Raw genomic sequence first — 19,129 nt, forward strand, 5'->3', positions numbered from 1 at the left:
CTTTTCTTCACCATCCTTTTTCTTACTCTCCCTCTATTTCCTAGCTGCCTTTGGTTATGAGAATATATGCTTTGCTCTCCCCATATGACTATTGGAACTAAAGGATGTAACCCTTAGGGAACCTTTCCTCTAACTAGTTCAAGACTTGGGGGACTACTTTAAAAAAGAATTATATTGAGCTCTTTCTCCAAGTGGGTACCTGTACCACAAGTTGGTGTTGTATGTAAAGGAGCCAGAAACCTTCACTATTGGCTTTTTCCACTGTCCTGGAAGATCCTGAAAAACCACCAAGGTAAGTGTCCTACTAAAAACCTCAACCTTCTTCTGCCTTTTCCGGTTCCAGCTTCACAAATCATCTGTCAGGTCCGGAGGAAGCTAGCTGGGGAGAAGGGTGCTATCCCATCTATGACAAAGGGAAAGCCTACTTGCCCACTTCCATTATCTTCCCCTCTCTGAGGCCCAGAAGACATCTCATATGCAGGTGATTCAGAGATTCCATTTTAACTCTTATTTTTTGTTAGAAAAATAATTTTTATATCCAGAAGAGAAGGGAAGGACACTGTGTTCAGACTAGTGGTCCAGAGTCAGGTGCAAGATTAGAGAATATAGTTTAGGAATATATATACTAGAACTGAAGGTACACAATTTTATTGGTTGTGAGGGCATGGTGAGGATGCAAGTGTACATTCAGTCGATTTATATGTCCTCCCATATGCTGCTGATAGAATCTGGTGGATTCAGAGTCTTCTGGCAACTTCACTGCTCATTATCATCTCCACTAAAATGGAGGCTACGGGCTGGGGGCAGAGGAAAAATTCATCAGTTCATATGACTGCTTCTTAACAATTATCTAATGTGCAATTGTGGATGTTCTAAACTTTTTCTTCTTCTCAGACCATCAGATCTTTTAAAGCAGATAACAGTCTCTTGCTTCACTGAGAGAAAGGAGGTCATCCAAAGGGATTCCATTTGTTGAATGGACTCATCTCCCATTCATAGGAAATCTCTAGTATCCCTAACTACCTGCAAAGGCTGATCTTTTTAGCTGCCCTTGATCCTTCATCCCCATTTCTTGTATTATCCCAGCTTCTTCCAGGGCTTTATAACAATAATTGTACCAACCCTGTACCCTAACACAAATATCCCTTCAACCTTTATCTCCATTGTTCCTTTGGGGGTGGTGGGGAGGGTGGTTCAAATTTGGCTTCAGGCACTTCCTAGCTTAATGAATCTAGGCAAGTCATCTAACATCATCTACCTAGCCTTTGCTCTTTTATCTTGATAATAGTTATTAGTAATGGTTCAAGAAAAATGGCATAATCGAACCACTCCTGCACCTTTCTTCAAATTAAACTAAAACCCTAATAATATAATAATAGGGTTCAGAGGGGCAAAGTTATAAATAATTCTATAGCACCTACTATGTACCATGCATAGTGCTAAGTACTTTACAAATATTATTTCATTTGATTCTCAGGACTCTTAGAGGTAGGTCACTGCTTCTTTCGTGAGACTAAAATCATGTCCATCTTCAGCCTTTTCCCTCAAACCTTTTGTTCCTTAACTCTTCTACTAAATCCAACTATCAACTCCTTGGACCTCTTTTCTTTCACTGCCAATATTCTGGTGGATCTATGATTTTATTCCTCTTGGCAACTCCTACCAATCCAGATGAAAAAACATCCTTATAATTCATTATAATAGTCTTCTCATTCTGTGATATTTAAAAATTTTTCCTTAAATCCTCTCTAAAGGCATTCCTCTGGTTCACTACCAATCTTTATCAAAATATTATTTATATCTGATGTATTTCCATACAAACCATTTGCCCTCAGCCCTTTTGTGTCTTTATATCCCACACAACTCAACTGAAAATGGTCTGTCAGAGGTTACCAATGACTTCCGTAATGCCAGACCAAATTGCCATTTTTTAGTCATGGGAAATTTAAAATTGATTTTTAATTCTATAATTGTTAAGACTTAATCAAGCCAATATAGATTTAATATTTTCCTCGACTGTGTGAGACTAAATCCCTTACCTCTGATAAGTGTACTGGGGTAACCCCCGGGGAATTGGGCAAGTCAAGGCTTGTATCCCCACTCTAGTAACTTCACTCCCCACCCTCATTGCAGAGAACTTGCCTAAAGGTCAACTTCAGCAATCTAAACTGCAGTAGCAACTCCCATCACCTACAAATTTGTGTCATCACCTAAGTACTCATTTCCTCCCTTATCGATGTGAGGGTCTGGAAGAGCTGAGGTTACTCATCTTACCTCCTCATGGAAAAGTCTAGCCAATCAGAAGGCATACCTATATTGCTCCACATTTTGTTGTCATCTTGTTAATCACTATAAAAGATCCTATTTTCCTTAACTGAGGGGATCTTTGGCTACTGGAGAGCCATTGACCTCTTTTGTTGGCAACTAGCTTTGCTAATAAAGGGAACATGTTTAGAACTTGATTACCTCAGTTTATCTTATTTTCTATTGTGAGAACCTTCATACTCCTTGACTTCTCCAGGCTGCTGCCCTACCCACCTGGATACCTTTTTTTTTGGCTTGTTTAAAGACAGCACAGTATCCTGATTCTCCTCCTCTCTAATGGCTTACTTAATTACAGAATTTCAGTGGGAAAGATCCATTTCTCTCCATCCTGACACCTTAAGGGAAGTGATTCTCAGTGTTCTCTGTTACACTGCCTCTCTTTACAATTATTTTTTTAAACCTTCTTCTGTCTTACTAATATCAGTTCTATGACAGAAGAGTGGCAATGGCTAAGCAATTGAAAGTGACTTGCCCAGGGCCACACACCTATTAAGTATCTGAGGCCACATGAACCCAAATTCTCTCAACTCCTAGCCTGGCATTCTATACACTGTGCTACCTGGCTACTCCTTCCCTTTGCAATTGTCTCTCTCCTTCCTAATATTTAAACCATTATCTTTACATAAAAGAATTCCAGATCTGTTCCCAGCCCTGACCCTCCTGAGATTGAGGCATCAAGTGCAAACTCACTTCTCTGTCCACTGTGCCCAAATTTCACATGTTCCAAAAGTCTTTCCATCAAAATTCACTCCTTCTGACAACTCTTTCTGCCACCATTTGTCCCTGTTCAAAAATTTGGATATTTTTTTACAACTCTTCTCCCTCACCCCTCACAGCTCATCAATTACCAATAATTCTACTTCTGTAGCATCACCTGCCTTCATAAAATTTTAACAGGTCTTTCTGCCCCCCATAGCCAGATACATCTTCATTATGCATTGATCTAGTCATGCCATTTTCTGTTCAGAATTGTCCAAAGGCTTCCTTCTTGCTTAACTTCTCCCTCTACATGTTATATTCCAGGCAAAGTGGGTTGCTTGTTTGCTATCTCCCATACTCAACTATCAGGAGACCTTTATTCTCAGTTCCCTGTCATTCTTTTCCAATCCCATGATCCTTTATACCCACTGAATTCCTATGTATCCCCTAAAGCCCAATGAAATGCCACCTCCTTCAGAAAGCCTTCTCAGGTCCCCCCAATCTCAGGTGGCAATTAACTTCCCTCACATTCCAAGCTGCACATCTCTCTAATGATTCACAGGATTTTCTGTATCATACTCCAGACTAAATTCCATATGTGCTAGGAGGGACCCTATATCATCTGAATTTCCCCCCTGCACATTTCTGATGCTTAATAGTTTGTTGAACTAACCTGAAATGTTAGAAGCCGTAGGAAGGAAATGTTGAAAACTGTTGATTAAAGAAGGGGTTTTGAGAGACATGTCTGATTTACTTTATTTTTGCTGAAAAGCTAATGGTCTGTTGAATGAGAAAGTATTTTTGGTGGCATTTTCAGGAGAAAGTCCTTTTTACTCTAGTCCTAGGGAGTGACATATGAAGATTATAGAATTGGGAGTCAGAGGATTCAGGTTATAGCTCATTAGCTTATCTGAGTGACCATGAGTAGGTTAGTTACTAAATATCTAGACCCATGTCTGTAGGACTAGATATTCTCAGTTACTTTTAGCTTTAACACACTTTGATTCTGTGAACCAGTGATAATGGATATTACTGCCTCTTGTGAGGGTGGCATGGAAAGGCAAAATTTATAACTCAGGGGTAAAATGGAGTCCAGATAGGTTGGATTACAATTTAAGCGACAGAGTTCAATTATACGGAGAACCCCCTTTCCAACCATCTCATATTTCTTTCCCCCAAGATTATAGCCTCTTATTCAAGGGTGAATGTATGCCCTTTCACTCACATGGTAGTAATTTCTGTTGCTTGGCATTTTTTATTTAATAGTTAGCATATTATTAATGTTTAGAGAAATAACTTAGCCCCAGCTACCTTCTTTTTTCCTCTTCACTGAAATATCTTCTATCTCAAGATAGTTTGGGCTAGCCCAGAGAAAGGTAAGTTAGCTTCTCTTTGGGTATAGTCAGGCTGTCATTTTGTTAAAGATGAGGTAGGAAGGAAAGCTTTGTAAAGTGTGTGTGTGGGAGGCACATGTATACATTATAAACATTTTCTGGTTGGCAGAAGTAGATATAGAATCCCTGGTGCTCCTTTAAGGGATGTGTATTGTAGGGAAGTGGGGGAGGGTGGGTGTGTGTGTGTGTGTGTGTGTGTTGGATTTTGGGGAGGAGAAAATGAGTTTGATCTAGGAACAGTGGTCAGGCTGAGAACAGCATTACCCAGAGGTGACCTCTACATAGGGAGCTCCCCCAGAGAGCTTCAAAGCACTGGGGTCCACGTCATGCTCTTTTCAAAAATGAATAGGACACATACAAATGTTAGACTAGTCTAGTAAGGTGAAACACCAAGTCATCAATTCCGCTTATGACTACTTGTATTGTGGTTGTGTGTTTTAAGGAGGCATGGGAGATAAACTACTCAAATTCCTAGGATTCTAAATGATATGGGTCACTGACAGGCACAATGAGACTGTCACTGAGTTTCACAGCACTTGAGCTAGAGTTGAAATTGCTTGTAAGAGAGAGCTCAGGACCTTACCCATTCATCTGCAGTAAGATTTCCAAAGGGGCCTTAAGCTTCTAGTAGCTGCCCTCTCCTTCAACTTTCCATAGGCACAGCTTCTGACCCAACCACAAAGAAAAATACTTGGTGTATTTATAGGAATATTCCTTGGAAACTTGCAAACCCTTGCAAAATTAAGGCCTTGGAGAGACAGAAGTCTAGAGACTTCCAGGCAGGGGGTTGGAGGAACCTTTCCTGGGAAGTTAGGGAGGTTGATATTGGAATATAGGCATCAAGGCAGGGACCTGGGATCTCTTATACATACCAGCAACACACTTGCTAACATTATACAAGCCTTATTAATCATGATTGAGAGGAAGTAGGAGCTGAGGTTCATGAGGTATGGTACCATCATAACTTCCCTTCCTCCACCAATCCTTCAACCTCTTCAAGCCAAATTTGTGGAGACAATACAAAAGAGCAGCAATTCGGGAAATCAGAACCTGAGACCATAGAATATGAGAAATTGCTTCAAATGTGTCTAACCCTTATTGACTATGTCTTTTCCCCTTTTCTGTCCCCCACTCCCCTATATAGTGTTTTTCACTGATCTGTTATATTGTATTGTTAATTGGAGGTGGCTGTATGTATTGAGTTTCTTTAAGTATGTTATTTCTTTGAACTCTACTCAGGGGTATAGGGTTTGGCTAGAGACCAAAAGAGTTATGATAGTCTCTAATCTGATCAGAATTCCTAATCCCTCCTTTCTAATATAGAAGGCTAGAAGAGATAAGAGTCAATAAATTCCCCCCAATTCAAAGAACCCAAAGAAAGTGGAGAGGGAAAAAACTGATTACCTGGGGAAACAAAGTTCATCTGGGTCACCAAGAAGAAACTGCTGTTTGCCTTCTTCCCACCTCTCCTCTGGAAGACTTCCAAGAGGGAATCTGAGGCCAGAAGAGGGCAAATGGCTCAGTCTGGGAGAACAGCAAGGAAGCTCTTCATTCCTTCTGGAGGAAGAAGGAAAAGCGGAAAAGAGATGGATAGGGTGAGGAAAAGGGGAAGGGGCAAGGAGAGAAAGGGAAGAGAGAAAGAAGAGAAATTAAAAACAAGGAAAAGAAGCAAAAAGTTAAGGAAGACAAAAGCCAACAAAAGAAGAGCAGGCAGGGGAAACTCCCCTGTGAAGAGTCACTTGTTCAGGAGACATCATGAATGGGTAAGATGGAGATGAGCTCTTCCTTTGCACTGGGCATCAGTTTTCTATATTCTGCACTTTCCCTTCAGAATACTTTGTTATTGTAAGCTAACGGATATAAAATGTTTTCCCTTTCTTTCTTATTAAGGAATGATAATCTGTAGTCAGTCACTTAGTGCCTGGAGCTTCTGAGCAGTATATTTCCTCTTGGGGATAATGTTCCTCTTAAGACATTCCAGAAAACCCAGCTTCAGGAGAAAAGGGCTCCCTGAATGCATTATAAAGACATCAAGTGGCTAGTGAGGGGCAAAGGGTTCTTTGGGGGAGGTGACTAAGAGGCCTTTTGGAGTCTACATGTTCTTGGCTAGTTCCATTATTCTAGCATACCTAGTCCAGGCATTGCAGAGAGCCACTCACAGAGGCCAAATCTTTAAAGCCAAAACACTAAGCTGGGCTCTCATTATATTAAAGCATCCTTTAGAAATACCAGTATACTTAAAAGCTAATCTAATTCAACCCTCTCATTTTTAGAGATGGAAAAACAAGTTTTACATAGTTAAAGGGGGAAAAATATTACCCAGGTTGGACTTTTACTGTGAACATATGGCCCCCCCTTTTCCTATTTTAATGTATTCTGCTATAAAATGAAGATAATTATCCTCTCTATCTATTCTTCCCCCTGAAAAGGAGATGTATAAACTGTATTTTGATAACTTTACAAACTACATCAGAAAGGCAAGTCTGGCACATGAGGTCTAGATGTCCCAGACTCTTCTGAGGCCTACCCGGGGACTGTTTGATACTAGCCTACCTCTCTTGATTCCCAGAGCTAACAAAGACTAAAGAATCAGGGAAAAGGTTATTTATCGGGGCTGCTTTAAGTTGGAAACTCCAGTAGGCAGATACTTGACCACAACATCCAAAAGAAATTGCTAGATTCCTGGGATCGTTTGAAAGGAAGAACTGGGAGGTAGGGCAGAGCTTAACAGGATAACCCCATATGGAAAAACTGCAGTGACCACACTTGAGTTTGACTTCTTTCTGATGCCTCCTTAATTCACCTGTCCTTTCAAGTCTGCCCTTCCTCCTCACTTAATTTAGAGGGGCCAAGCTTTTAAGGTCTAAGGTTCTATCTTTCCTCATTCAGTGTCCAGTTTGAGGACTGGCAAAGAAAATTAACCAGGGGTCTAGGAAATTCCCTTTGAGAGTCTAAAGGAGTTTGTCTTCTGGAGCTCTTCCCCCAAACTGTGAGTACCATTCATGCAATTCTGCTGCTCCTTCTGATCCCTAACTTTTAATCTGGGGGGGAGGGGGATATGAGGGTAAAGAATGCTGATTGTGGAGGACTTTGGTTCAAATCCCAAATCTGCCATTGACAATACTGGTGAGTCCTAAGTAAGTGACTCTACTCTGAAAGCCTCAGATGTCATCTCCAAAATGAAGTCAGACTAGATGATTTCCAAGGTCCTTTCTGGCTGTCAATAAATGACCTGTCTAGGGGCAGCTGGGTGGCTCCGTAGATATAAAGCCAGATCTAGAGGCAGAGGTCCTGAGTTCAAATTTGACTTCAGATCCTTCCTAGCTGTTGGACCCTTACAAGTTACTTAAACCCCCCACGGTGCCTAGCCCTTACCACTCTTCTGCTTTGGAACCAATTATGTGCTAATTCTAAGAAGGTAAGGTTTAAAAACAAATGACTTGTCTCAATCTGTTCAAAACAGTGCCTCAGCCTTCCCCCTAGTTCTTCATCCCCTCCCTCAAATCTCCTTCTGATCCTTCTTCAGCTTATACACCGTGCCCTCCAACCCCTATACTGATTTCTTCAAGATTCTCCTGTCCCTGTTGCATTCATCCACCCTCCTCTCAACATTAACTCTCCAGGTTTCTCTCCCGCGTGTGCTCCCCCCAACCCCAACCCCCAGCGACGCTTCACTCTCCCACAATTCTCACTGCCGCATCCTCGGCTCCCCCCGACCCCGTGTTCCTTTGGTTTCTCCCGCCGTTTTCCGCACTTTCCCCTGATCCCTGGGTTCCCCGTTCCACGCTCAGATAAAGTGGATCCAGCCCTGGGGTTCCGAGTCGCTACTGCTACCACTGCTGGGGGAGTCAGCCCCACGCAGAACGTAGTCGCGGCCGCCGTTGTTGTCCCAGAACTCAAGGCCTGTTACGCGGTAGCGAAGGGCGAAGAGCAAGGAACCCCCGCTTGGTGGGGCAGGCAAGCGGAAGGCGAATCGATCCGCACGCGGAGGGGGCGGAGCCGGGCCTGCGTAGGTGGCGGGAGCCTCGCGCTGGCTGCGCCAACCGTCCGCGCTCCAGCGCACGCTCACGCGCTTCTCGTAGGCCAGGTCCAGCACGCGCGCGCTCCCAGCCACGCCCAGCGGGCCCGCCTCTGCTCGCTCTAGGCATATGCGCTGAGCCTGCAGGCGGGCGGCGAAGCCGGGCTCGCGGGCGGGCTCGAGGGCAGCGCGCGCCTCCTGCGGGGGCACAGGGAGAGGGAAGAGAAAAAGAGAGAGGACAGGGTCAGAATGAGTCACTGGACCAATCAGAAGCCTGCACTGGTCTGTCCGCTGGGGGAGTCCGGGGCTTGCCTAGGCTTAGCCCACCGGGGAGGGAGTCATGCAGAAAAGGAAGTGGGGACCGGAGGGGAATGGGCTGCTTCCCGACACTTCACATGCTCGACTATCCTCCCTCCGGGTGCTGGCATCCAGGCCCCTACCTGGAGGCTGCGGGTGCGGGGTGGGCAAGGCCCAAAGTGCCTGAGGGCGTCGCGCTGCAGCTGGACTTGCACGTGGCGGGGCACGCGGGGCAATTCCCCGGGACTGAAGCGGCGGACTGCCGCCAGCTCCAGCCCCAAAGCGTCGGCGAAGCGCACTCGCTTGCGGGTGTCCGGGCTGCGGCTGCGCGGAGCCCGGGCACCGCCTCCAGCGGGAGCTGAGCGGGCCCGACGGCCCCGCACAGCGGCTAGGACTCGGGAACGAGGCCGGAGGCGCGCCCCGCCCCCCTCCCGGGGCTCCGGCTCCTCCTCCTCCGGCTGCGGCTCCTCCTCCAGACTGGGCCGCTGGCTTCGGTAGTAGGCTCGTTCTGTCAGCGCCGCGATAAAACTGAGGTTGCGGGGGATGTCGGTGCGTGGGGGCCTTTCCCGAGACATGGCACTCCCGCCCTGGCCGGTTTGGCAGCCGTCGCACGGCACCGCCTCGGCCTGCCTCCCCAGCTGTCGAGTCTCGGCGCGTTCTCCCCTGCGGGAGCCCCCTGCACCTCCGCCGGCCGGGCGCGCCGTCAGCTCCCAGCATCCCTCTTCTCCATGGCTCCTCCGTGTCCTCTAGTCGGAGCCGCCGGCACCTCTGAGCGTGCGCTCACCGCGGGGCTGCCCGCGCCCTCCGCGCCCCGCGGCCACAGCCCGTTTGACAGGTGGCTCCCCATCTGTCTCCGCAGCCGGCTGCGCTAGGGGGCGGGGACTCCGCCCTCCCCAGGCCCAAGCTGGCCCCAATCCTTGGCGAGCCTGGCTGCCTCTCTGGCCCACCAAGGGTTAACCCAAGTCTGGAAGGGCACCAGCGGGGAAGGGTTAAAACGTCCTCTTTTTGATCGAGCGTCCTTGTCTTCACTCTCCCCTGCCTCCCCTTCCACACCGTCCTTGTCCTCAGGTGAGAAGGTTGGGCAGGGTCAGCCTAGCTGACTTAACCATCCCAGTGGGCGGTGAGATGCTGGAAGGATTGGGTAGGGGGCAGAGTAAGTAAGCCTCGGGATGGCTGGGGAGGGGAGCACAGCTCGGTTCCGGCACAGAGTTGGAACAAGCTTCTCGGACCCCACCCCTGGCTCTACGATGTGTGACTGGACTCACGTTTCTACTGGGTCTCCTATTGTGCCATCTGCCCATATCATACTTGGAAGAGGAGGTATTCCTCCCTAAAAGCAGAGTTGGAGACCTTATCACAATTTTTATTTATTAAAAAATAAGCCGATGGAATTAAAAACAAAATAAATCTTACCCAAATTCGTTTGTGGATTTGGAAATATTTCTGAGATTCATTTCAATTCAAGTAATATTAAGCATCTCTCATGGGCAAAGCACTCTTCCAGGTTCTGGGGATACAGATAAATAAACAACCTTGCCCTTGAACTGGGAATCCAATATTGGGATATTAAGAAATAACTTCAAGAATAAGCTAAATGATATTTAAGTGCATAAGAGAAGTGGAATCTGTGAAATTAAAGGAGTTAGTTAGGAAATAGATATCCAGGAAGTCTTCATGAAGGAGGTAGTACCTAGGCTTGTCCTGGGGAAAACACACACAGTACCTGAGCAGAGAAATTGGGGTGCAAATGAAGCTTAAGATGCTACTGATCTGTTGAGAGGTTACACCTCGAAGTGCATTTGGTATAGGAGGATGGGCCTTGAAAGAAAGAACACCTGATTGATGGTTAGCCAATTAAACATTTAAAAATAGGAACTCATAAAGACTAGATGAAAGCAGACTGAATGCTCAGCACAGCTATGGTTTAGGGAAATTATGTGAAAACTGAAGTGTAAGAATGAAAGTGGCTTGTGAGGACAGTAGTTTTTATCTGAAACAGAGGGATTGAACCTTGGGCCCACACAGAAAATGCTTGCTTTTTCATGAACTGAGGCACCTATCACAAATAGCTGTCAGGGATTGGATGGAAGTAGAAATAAAGAAGTATGCTTATAATAACTTGCATGCATATAGTAGCACTTTATGTTTTGCAGAGCACAATGGATACACTATCACATTTGATCTTATAACTTCCCTGTGAGGTAGATATGACTTGGGTTTCCATCTACATTTTATAGATGAGGAAACAGGCTTATAAAGGCTGACTCCAGGTCTAGCATTCTTTCTACTATACTGATCTGGCATTATATAGATGTATTTCACTATATCTGTTCCTTATTAAATTAAAAGTTTTTGTAGGGGCAAGGACCAGGTATAGGTTATTTGTCTCCTCCAGTAGCTAACACTTAACCATTCTACTCCCATAATCAGAGCTATGATCCACTATCAGTTCTACTTATTTCTAAGCATAAATTAAATGGGATTATAAGGGTCTAATACACTGAGGGAGTCACTCAGCTAGTGTCAGAGGCAGGATTGGGATCACTGTTTCTACCACTTCCAGGCCCAGCACTCTAACACAACAATGACTATATGCATATTTTATAAATTATAAATTGCTTAATGGCTGGGGCCATGAATATCTAGCCTGACGAATTACACTTTAGTATTTAGATTAATCTGTGATTCTCTGACTATTGGTTCTTTGACTTTCTAGATAAATTCTGGGGAGTAACTTTGAGAGTAAGGGAATTGCCTAAGGTCTCACAGCTGGTAGGTATTAGAGGCCAAATTTGAAACCTCTTCCAGACACTGAATTTGATGTGCTCTTCATTACCCCACCACCACTTGGGTTTAAATCTTTCTTTGCATGTGTTTGAAAGATAAACCCTTAGGTATTCTTTGGAAGTGTAAATCAAACATTTATTGGACATTTTCTGTGGTAATGGAATCCAGCTGGAGAATCTTCTTTTTGACTGTTGTTCTAAGGGTTGGGGAGGGAGTGACAATTTCTTACAACCTCCTTGGGACTCTGGGCCCCGTTAAAGGCCATGGGATAAAAGAGATAAACAGAAAGACTGTTACTATGCCTCCTTAGCCTCATTTGTCCTTTCCTATAATATAAGCCTGTGTTTCAGTGTCAAGAATGCTGGACTTGGTGTCAGGAGGGTCTTGGGTCCAAATTCTGCCATCTCTACTAACTAAACCATATACATACAAGTTATTAATGTCCAGACATTCAATTTACCTAGCTGAGCAGCAAAATGGGGGTAGTACCTTTTGGCTTCTCTAATGTGAGAATCAAGTGATTATATGTATACATATCTTCAATAAAATACATAATTCTTGTAAAACACTTTGCAAACTTCAAAATATTATATATAGTCAGCTATTATTTACTTTCCCCAAATCAAACTATGTGTACATTTCTAAGATGCCAGGCCAACAGGGCATTTGCAGTTTGGGGACTACTCACTTTTTTTTATCACTAGTTCCCCTCTGCTAAGAAGTTCAGCAAGTTCAGACTGCCCCTAGAGAATATCTGGCAAACACTAAATTGTCCTCAGATGGAATAGTGTTCTCTTTCCCCACAGCTCAGTTTCCCTAGTGCTAATTCGTGGGTTGGGCCTTACTCCTTAATCCTCTGGGGAAAGGACACAGCATCCCAACCCTAGTCACCCAGGCTGCTAGCTCTTCTCTTCCTTTGTCTCTGGATCACGCCTCTGTCTTGCTCCTTTCTCTAGTTAACCCCTCTTGGGCCAATTGTGGCTTTCTTAGTTATCCCCCCTCTCAACCCCCCCACCCCCCATTCCTTTCCCTCTTCCTCTCCTGCCCCGCCTCTCTGCTCTGGACGCATCTCTGAGCCCCATCATCACCAAGCGCCAGGCACTCCCTCTCTCCCTCCCTCTTCTTTTCTCCTCCCTCCTTTCCTCCCTCCCACCTCCTGCACCAGGAAACTGCCTAGAGCCTGGGGAGCGGCCTGACCCGTGAGATCCCTAACCTGGCGGGCCTGGGGGTGGAGACGGGCTTGAGGGTGGGGGTTAGGGAGGGGCAGGAGCAGGCCCTGTGGGCTGGGTTCTATGTGTGTCGGGGGGGGGGGGGGGTGCTGGGAATGTTATCCACAGGAGTCCCCTCTGTCCGAGGCTTCCTGAGGAGGACGGTCATTAAACATGGATTCAGTCAGTAACTACAGCTGGCAGAGGGGTGGGGGCCTGGGCCTGGGTCCCGGTCCTAGGGCTACATCTCGATCTCCCCGCCAGTGACCGTAATCCCTACCCTCCACCCTTAGGGCTCCATAGCTGGGAGGATGAAAGGCCTCAGCTGGGGGCTCCCTGCCACCAGCGCTGTGTCCTAGGAGCTGCTGCCCAGGCTTGGTGAGTGTCCCCAATTGCTTGTTAACCCTCTGTTTCCCTCATCTCCATTAATATATTTTTAACCCCTTTCTCCAGTCTATATGTATACTATATTAATCTATTAATCTGGCTCCTCCTCCCACTCTGCTTTGGGGAGAATTCCAGCCTAGCTTTCCCCAGAGTCCCTAAAAGCAGGAAAGCTGGTGCTATCTTATTTACTCTTGAGAGAAACAGCAAATTTCACTTATTACTTGGAATATTGATTAGTTTAATGGCCAACTGTACTAAACCTCCATCTCTTATTACTGCATAATTATCTCATTGTCTCTATTTTATTTTCTACCCGTTTCCCATCACTCATATCACACTAGGCTGGTCAATCTTGAAAAATACTCATTTCAGCTCTACCTGGGTAAGCCCAGCCTATAGTGGATGATCACTCATGCCCCATTCTCTTCTCTCTGCCTTTTATAGCCACCCAGATGGCGACTCCAGCCTCAGCCCCAGATACTCGAGCCCTGGTGGCAGATTTTGTGGGTTACAAGCTGAGGCAGAAGGGCTATGCCTGTGGAACTGGCCCAGGAGAGGGCCCTACAACAGAGCCCTTGCACCGGGCCATGCGTGCTGCTGGAGACGAGTTTGAGTCCCGCTTTCGACGCACATTTTCTGATCTGGCCGCTCAGTTGCATGTGACTCCTGGCTCGGCTCAGCAGCGCTTTACCCAGGTCTCAGATGAGCTCTTCCAAGGGGGGCCCAACTGGGGCCGTCTTGTGGCATTCTTCGTCTTTGGGGCAGCGCTCTGTGCAGAGAGTGTCAACAAAGAGATGGAGCCACTGGTGGGACAGGTGCAGGACTGGATGGTGACCTACCTAGAGACACAGCTGGCAGACTGGATCCACAGCAGTGGGGGCTGGGTAAGAGGCTTCCCTCTTCTATTATCACTGCACATTCCCCAGACAAGCTTGCTTCACTTGGGGTGGGGGAACAGTTGTGATGGGGAGGCTGGTCTCTAATGGGAAGGGAATACAGTTGGTGTTGCATGGTGAATCAAGGGTGTGGGGGAAGAGCATTGGTTTGGGTGGAGATAGGCTATCAGGGTGGAGATACAATCTTAATCAACATTTATGGAGTTACTACTGTGTACATACAGTATTCTGTGCACTCCTGGAAAATGTAAGTCCCCATCATTAAAGAGTTTATAATCTAAAGGGAGAGACAGAATAAATACAGGAAAAAGTTTAAAGAATATATTCAAGGAAGAGGGGTCCAAGATAATGTTTAAATTTAAGTGTAAATCCTGATGGGATGTGAGAGCAAGACTGGTGATCAGAGTGATTTTAGCTTGAGAAGTCTGCAAAGAGGTTAGTTTTGAGAAGATTTTTTATTTTTTTTTCCCCAAAGAGGAAAGCTATGGGGTACACATGAGGCAGGGAATTTTAGCAAGGTATTTATGAGGGCCACCAAGCAAGGCTGGAACTGGGACATGGGATACAGCTACAGTATAGATGGAACTGGAATTCTTCCCCTCCCCTTCTCTCCATCTCCTCTCCTAACATCCCTTTCTTCCTTTTCCTTTTTCTCTCCCCCACTTCCCTTCTCTCCCACAGGCGGAATTCACGGCTCTGTACGGGGATGGGGCCCTGGAGGAGGCAAGGCGTCTGCGGGAGGGGAACTGGGCCTCAGTGCGAACAGTGCTAACAGGGGCTGTAGCACTGGGGGCTCTGGTGACTGTGGGGGCCTTCTTTGCCAGCAAGTGAGAACTCAGCCCAGTGTTGGGTCTAGAGTGGCTGTGGGAAGGAGAGAGTAGGATAGAATGGAGAGAACCCCTTGGGAGAGGTGGGATGGATGAATGGGGGATAGGGATAAAAGGGGATGGAATGGGGGAGGTGGGGAGGGATAGGGGAGGGAACAAGTGAACTCTGTATGTCAGGCAGGAGTTTGGAATGTTGAGCCAAGGAAATTTGGAAGACACATCTGGAAAGTCAATGTATGTGTGTATAAGACAGGGAGAGTCACACCAGGGTTGGGGCCTGGGTTGGGTGGGTTTTAGAGAGCAATATCCATAAATTGAGCAGTACTGAGAGATCCCCCCCTAGGAAATTGGGGATTTGTAATCCTAGGGGGTGGTAGACTTATCCAGGGAATATAGTAAAACTACAAGAGGTGAAGTCTTCATTGGATAGGTAAGATTTTGGGAGAAGTTTGTAGGCTCTTTGGAATGGCTGTGGGTACCCTGGGGTTCTCAATTTGTAGTGAGAAGTGAGTGTTACAAGTGGGGTGCTTGGTTGTGTGTGTATGTGTGCACTTGTGAGCTTTGTGTACCTGGTGTGGTGATGGAATTCTTCCTCAAGGAAAAATAACTTTCCCTAGCAATGAACAGGAGGAGTCATCTCCCCCTGGGTTGCCCTAGTGCTGGGGGTTGGGAGTAGGGACACTATATCTAGACTGAGAATTTTGAGGCTGTTCTACAGAAAGTAGTAAGCAAAGTTTGGGGGAGAGGGCTGTGTGTACTAGTTGAGATGGCTCAGTTTTGTAGTTGTCCTCATTTCCCTCACTGGCCCCTTCCCCATGCCTTTAGTACTTGCTGCTGCCCCTTCTAGGGCTCTGGACAAAGCAGAGCTAAGGAGCTTTGGGAAGGAAGGACACTATTTACCATCTGTCCCCCTTTTCCCACTGGGGCGCAGTGGTGCCTGGAAAGGTTCCCTATCTCTGGGACCTCTCTACCCAAATTTAAACACTAAATTAGGGCTGAAATTTCCCTTTTGAAAGTGTGAACACAAAATGCTGATCTAGAACATAGCTCTGTGTACTAAACACTAAGCCTCAGTGAAACTGAGTCTTTTTGCCTTGAGAGGGACATTCCCAGCTCTGAACTCAGGGGTGGGGGTAGGGTATACTCTAGAAGCCAACCCATTCCATGTGGTGGGCATTGCTGCTGCTAGATCAAAGGCCAGGTGTATGGGTTCTAGGGTGCATACCATGATCTAGAAACATTTATGTATGCTTTGAAGCCGGGCTGGTTGCATGGGTGTTAACTGTCTGCATCTCTTAGTGTGAGAATGCTGGATTTCTATAACCCACAAATGGATCCAGAAATAACTTTTTTTAAAGGAAGGAGCTCTTCCCTTCCTCTGGATGCATGGCCCTGTGCCAGACCTTGCTGCTGCACTTTCCAAGGTGCTAAAATTGCTGCTCTTAAATGCTGACTCCAGACATGCTGTGCTCTAGAACCCTGCCTGTGATCCAGAGCACTGACTTGCTCATCTAGAACACAGTTGGCTCTTCTGGGTAGAGACTTTTACTTGGTCCCAGAATGTGGCAACTTAGTTGCGCTGCTCTAGAATGTGGGACCAATCTTGGCCTCAGGTGTTTAATCCAAACTTTTGCTTTTGAAAGCTGTGTTCCTTAGAGGAATTTGTAGGGGAGGTAACAGACATCCTGCTGAGACTGTACTGGGTGAGATGGTATTATGAGCCAGAAAGCACTGAGTCAGTCTTAGTTGGTGAGTTCAGAGAGACAGATAGTTAACACTGACTTAACAGTGACAAACCCAGACCAGCTAACAGCTCACAATTGGAGGTTGTGCTCCTCTACCCTTAAGACGCAGCTCTTTCCCCCACCCTCTGCCACAGACTCCTAACCTGTGGCTCCTGTTAGCTCCCTTCTGGGGTCTTTAATAACAGGGGCTTCAGGAACCATGGTCAGAAGGACAAAAAAATGAACTGCTATGAGGCTCCTACTCCTGAGTGGAGGCAGGGGTCATTTGTTTAAAGGAGAGGATGCTCAGACTTGGTCTCTGGAAGCATGGCTGCATGGGACCACAGTGGGCAGTTTTGGCCAGACACTCCTTCTGGGGGCGGTGGAAGCCCCTAAGATCTTTCCTTCAGAAAACCAGGGACTTTTCTATCTGGGGCTTTTCAGTTCCTGGGGGTTGTCTCTTAGCCAAGCAGGCTGAGTGTGACTCCCTGTTTTTAAGTCCATTTCATTAAAATTAGGGGGAAACACATTTAATTGCCATTTCCTAAAGGATAAACTTGGTGGAGAGGCTGGAGGGGAGTGTTTCTTGCTCCCAAGAGCCCATAGGGGCAGGTGGGAGGCTTTGCTTAGGCCATGGGAGGAGTAGAGGTGGGGCAGCTAGGTCCTGAGAGTGCTTATCCCACTCCCCACTTCTGCCAGGACATACATTATTTTTCTTTTTCAAGTCAGAAAACAATGCGAGAACGGATTTGGTTAGTTTAGAAGAAAAGAAAAAATCTCTATAAATATAAATATATATTCATGTATTTTTATTTAATAATTTATAAATACTGGGTTCATTTGACTTTTATTTTTGTGTAATATGTAATGGTCGTATTAAAAAATAAAATCCAGAAGTTTAATGAGGACTGAACAGGGTTTGTGACTTCTGCATTTACAACTGGAAGGATGGGGTGGGTGGATACTGGCCTCACTTCAAACACCTTTCAGTGATTTTGTTAGGAGTAGGAATTAGGGTGAGAGGGATGTGGGAAGTACTTGGAATAAGCTTGAGATTTCTGATCAAGAATTAATATGGTAGACCCTTGATTTCCATCCATATGACCTAATCCAATCTTTTTCTGACAACAAGGGCCTGGAGAGGAATATATATATATATATATATGGCTGTTCTGACCTTTTCCATGGATAGTTCTCTCATCTTCTCCCTCCCTGCCACCTCCTCTACCCCTTAACTATGGTTCTCAAGCCCTGAGCTTCAATTGGTAGATTAGTTTTGCCTAAGTATTCTGCTTAGAGGCAGTGTGATATAGTAGGTAAAGCTGGTTGAGTCAGAAAGACTAGCTTCTGATGCATAACTCTTTGTGACCCCAGGCAAGTCTGTTAACCCTCTTAGTGGCCCAGGAGAACTCTTGATAATACTATAGGTTCATGAACAGTTGCCCATTTACATTGGTTGAGGGAGTTTTTTCATTGAGAGTTTCCCCTACCAATGAAACCATAGTTCTGAATTTTAAAAAATGCTGCTGCTTATTTTATATTTAGTATAGTTATGAAAAAAATATGTTTTTTGCTCCTTCCCTAATTCCCTGAATTTATGGACTCCAGGCAATTTCTATATAAGCTATAGATTCCAAATATTCCATCCCTCTGCTTCTAAGCAGGGCTCTTTCAAATAATTTCTGCCCCCAATCTATTAATTAAAAAAATTCTTTAGGCAACAAGATTCCAGTTTTTATGAAATATAACTCATTACCTTCTCCCAGCTCCAAATATTAATCCTCTCCATAGTTAGGAAATCCTATTATTTATCTTGATTGCCTCTTGTAGTTTCAGAGAATTTACTTGTGCTCTATTCTCCAAAGAATTGAAGAACATCTAGTCCCCATCTGGAGTTCTTTTGCCACCCCTCATCTACTCCCCCAAACTTCAAATTCTAGCCAAGTTCTCCTGCATTTTTTCTCTACTCCCTCTTGACCATCTGCCCCCTCTTGCTTCTCCCCAGTGTTAAAACTGTTGCTTACAACCTCCCACTATACATCTGACCAGCTTTCTTTCTAATAGTTCAACTTTCTCCTTTTTACCATCCTCAGGACCTCTTCACTTCCTTAGGAAGTGTTATTTTTATTAAATATTCAATTCAACAAACATTTGTTAAGCCAGGTAATTAACCAAATGTGTTAGGCACTGGGTATACAAATATGAAAATAAGATAGTCTCTACACTTAAGGACCTTGTAGTCAAATAAGAGTAAGTAAATGTATCATGATTACTGTTTTGAGGTTTTTGATAGGGTGCTGACTACACCAAAAGTGTTTCTAATAAGGTGTACCAACATATATTCAGGGCATCCGTAGTGTCTCTCTGATATAAAATCTTTAATTTGGAATAATGACAAGAGTAAAAGCTTTCCCAAAATCATTATACTCAAGAACTTATTTACAGAACCAATGCATTTCTGCTTTCACTTGTTTATTTTATGTTGTGAACTACTTTGTTTAGAGTGGTTTGGATCCCATCAAGCCTATAGCCAAGGTTAATTTAATTCTTAAGTTTTAAGATACTTG

At 45.3% G+C, this 19,129-nt stretch overlaps 2 protein-coding genes across 10 annotated transcripts; one reads left to right on the forward strand and one right to left on the reverse strand.

Moving 5' to 3' along the window:
- The first annotated feature begins 149 nt into the window (after nt 1–149).
- On the forward strand, nt 150–17,475 carry BCL2L2 (BCL2 like 2). 4 transcript variants are annotated; one of them, XM_016424422.2, is made up of 4 exons: nt 150–292; nt 13,022–13,106; nt 13,560–13,999; nt 14,693–17,475. In XM_016424422.2, the coding sequence occupies exons 3-4, from the start codon at nt 13,568–13,570 to the stop codon at nt 14,840–14,842; spliced, it is 582 nt and encodes a 193-aa protein (XP_016279908.1). In that variant the 5' UTR covers nt 150–292; nt 13,022–13,106; nt 13,560–13,567; the 3' UTR covers nt 14,843–17,475. The 4 variants fall into 4 exon arrangements, with proteins under 4 accessions (XP_016279908.1, XP_007479886.1, XP_007479885.1 ...); XM_007479824.3 differs by lacking the exon at nt 150–292 and adding an exon at nt 9,665–9,801; XM_007479823.3 differs by lacking the exon at nt 150–292 and adding an exon at nt 9,797–12,719.
- PPP1R3E (protein phosphatase 1 regulatory subunit 3E) lies at nt 633–9,308 on the reverse strand. 6 transcript variants are annotated; one of them, XR_008914851.1, is made up of 4 exons: nt 8,877–9,308; nt 8,173–8,634; nt 5,823–5,972; nt 633–797 (listed from the first exon to the last, which is right to left on the reverse strand). XR_008914851.1 is itself a non-coding variant. In XM_056810066.1 (3 exons), exons 1-2 carry the CDS (start codon nt 9,306–9,308, stop codon nt 8,206–8,208), a joined length of 861 nt encoding a protein of 286 aa, XP_056666044.1. In that variant the 3' UTR covers nt 633–5,975; nt 8,173–8,205. The 6 variants fall into 6 exon arrangements, 1 of the variants encoding a protein (XP_056666044.1); XR_008914849.1 differs by having other exon boundaries at nt 8,111–8,634; XR_008914852.1 differs by lacking the exon at nt 5,823–5,972 and having other exon boundaries at nt 8,111–8,634.
- Nucleotides 17,476–19,129: the final 1,654 nt, after the last annotated feature.

Source organism: Monodelphis domestica, chromosome 1, assembly GCF_027887165.1.
Source record: "Monodelphis domestica isolate mMonDom1 chromosome 1, mMonDom1.pri, whole genome shotgun sequence".
Lineage (NCBI taxonomy): Eukaryota > Metazoa > Chordata > Mammalia > Didelphimorphia > Didelphidae > Monodelphis > Monodelphis domestica.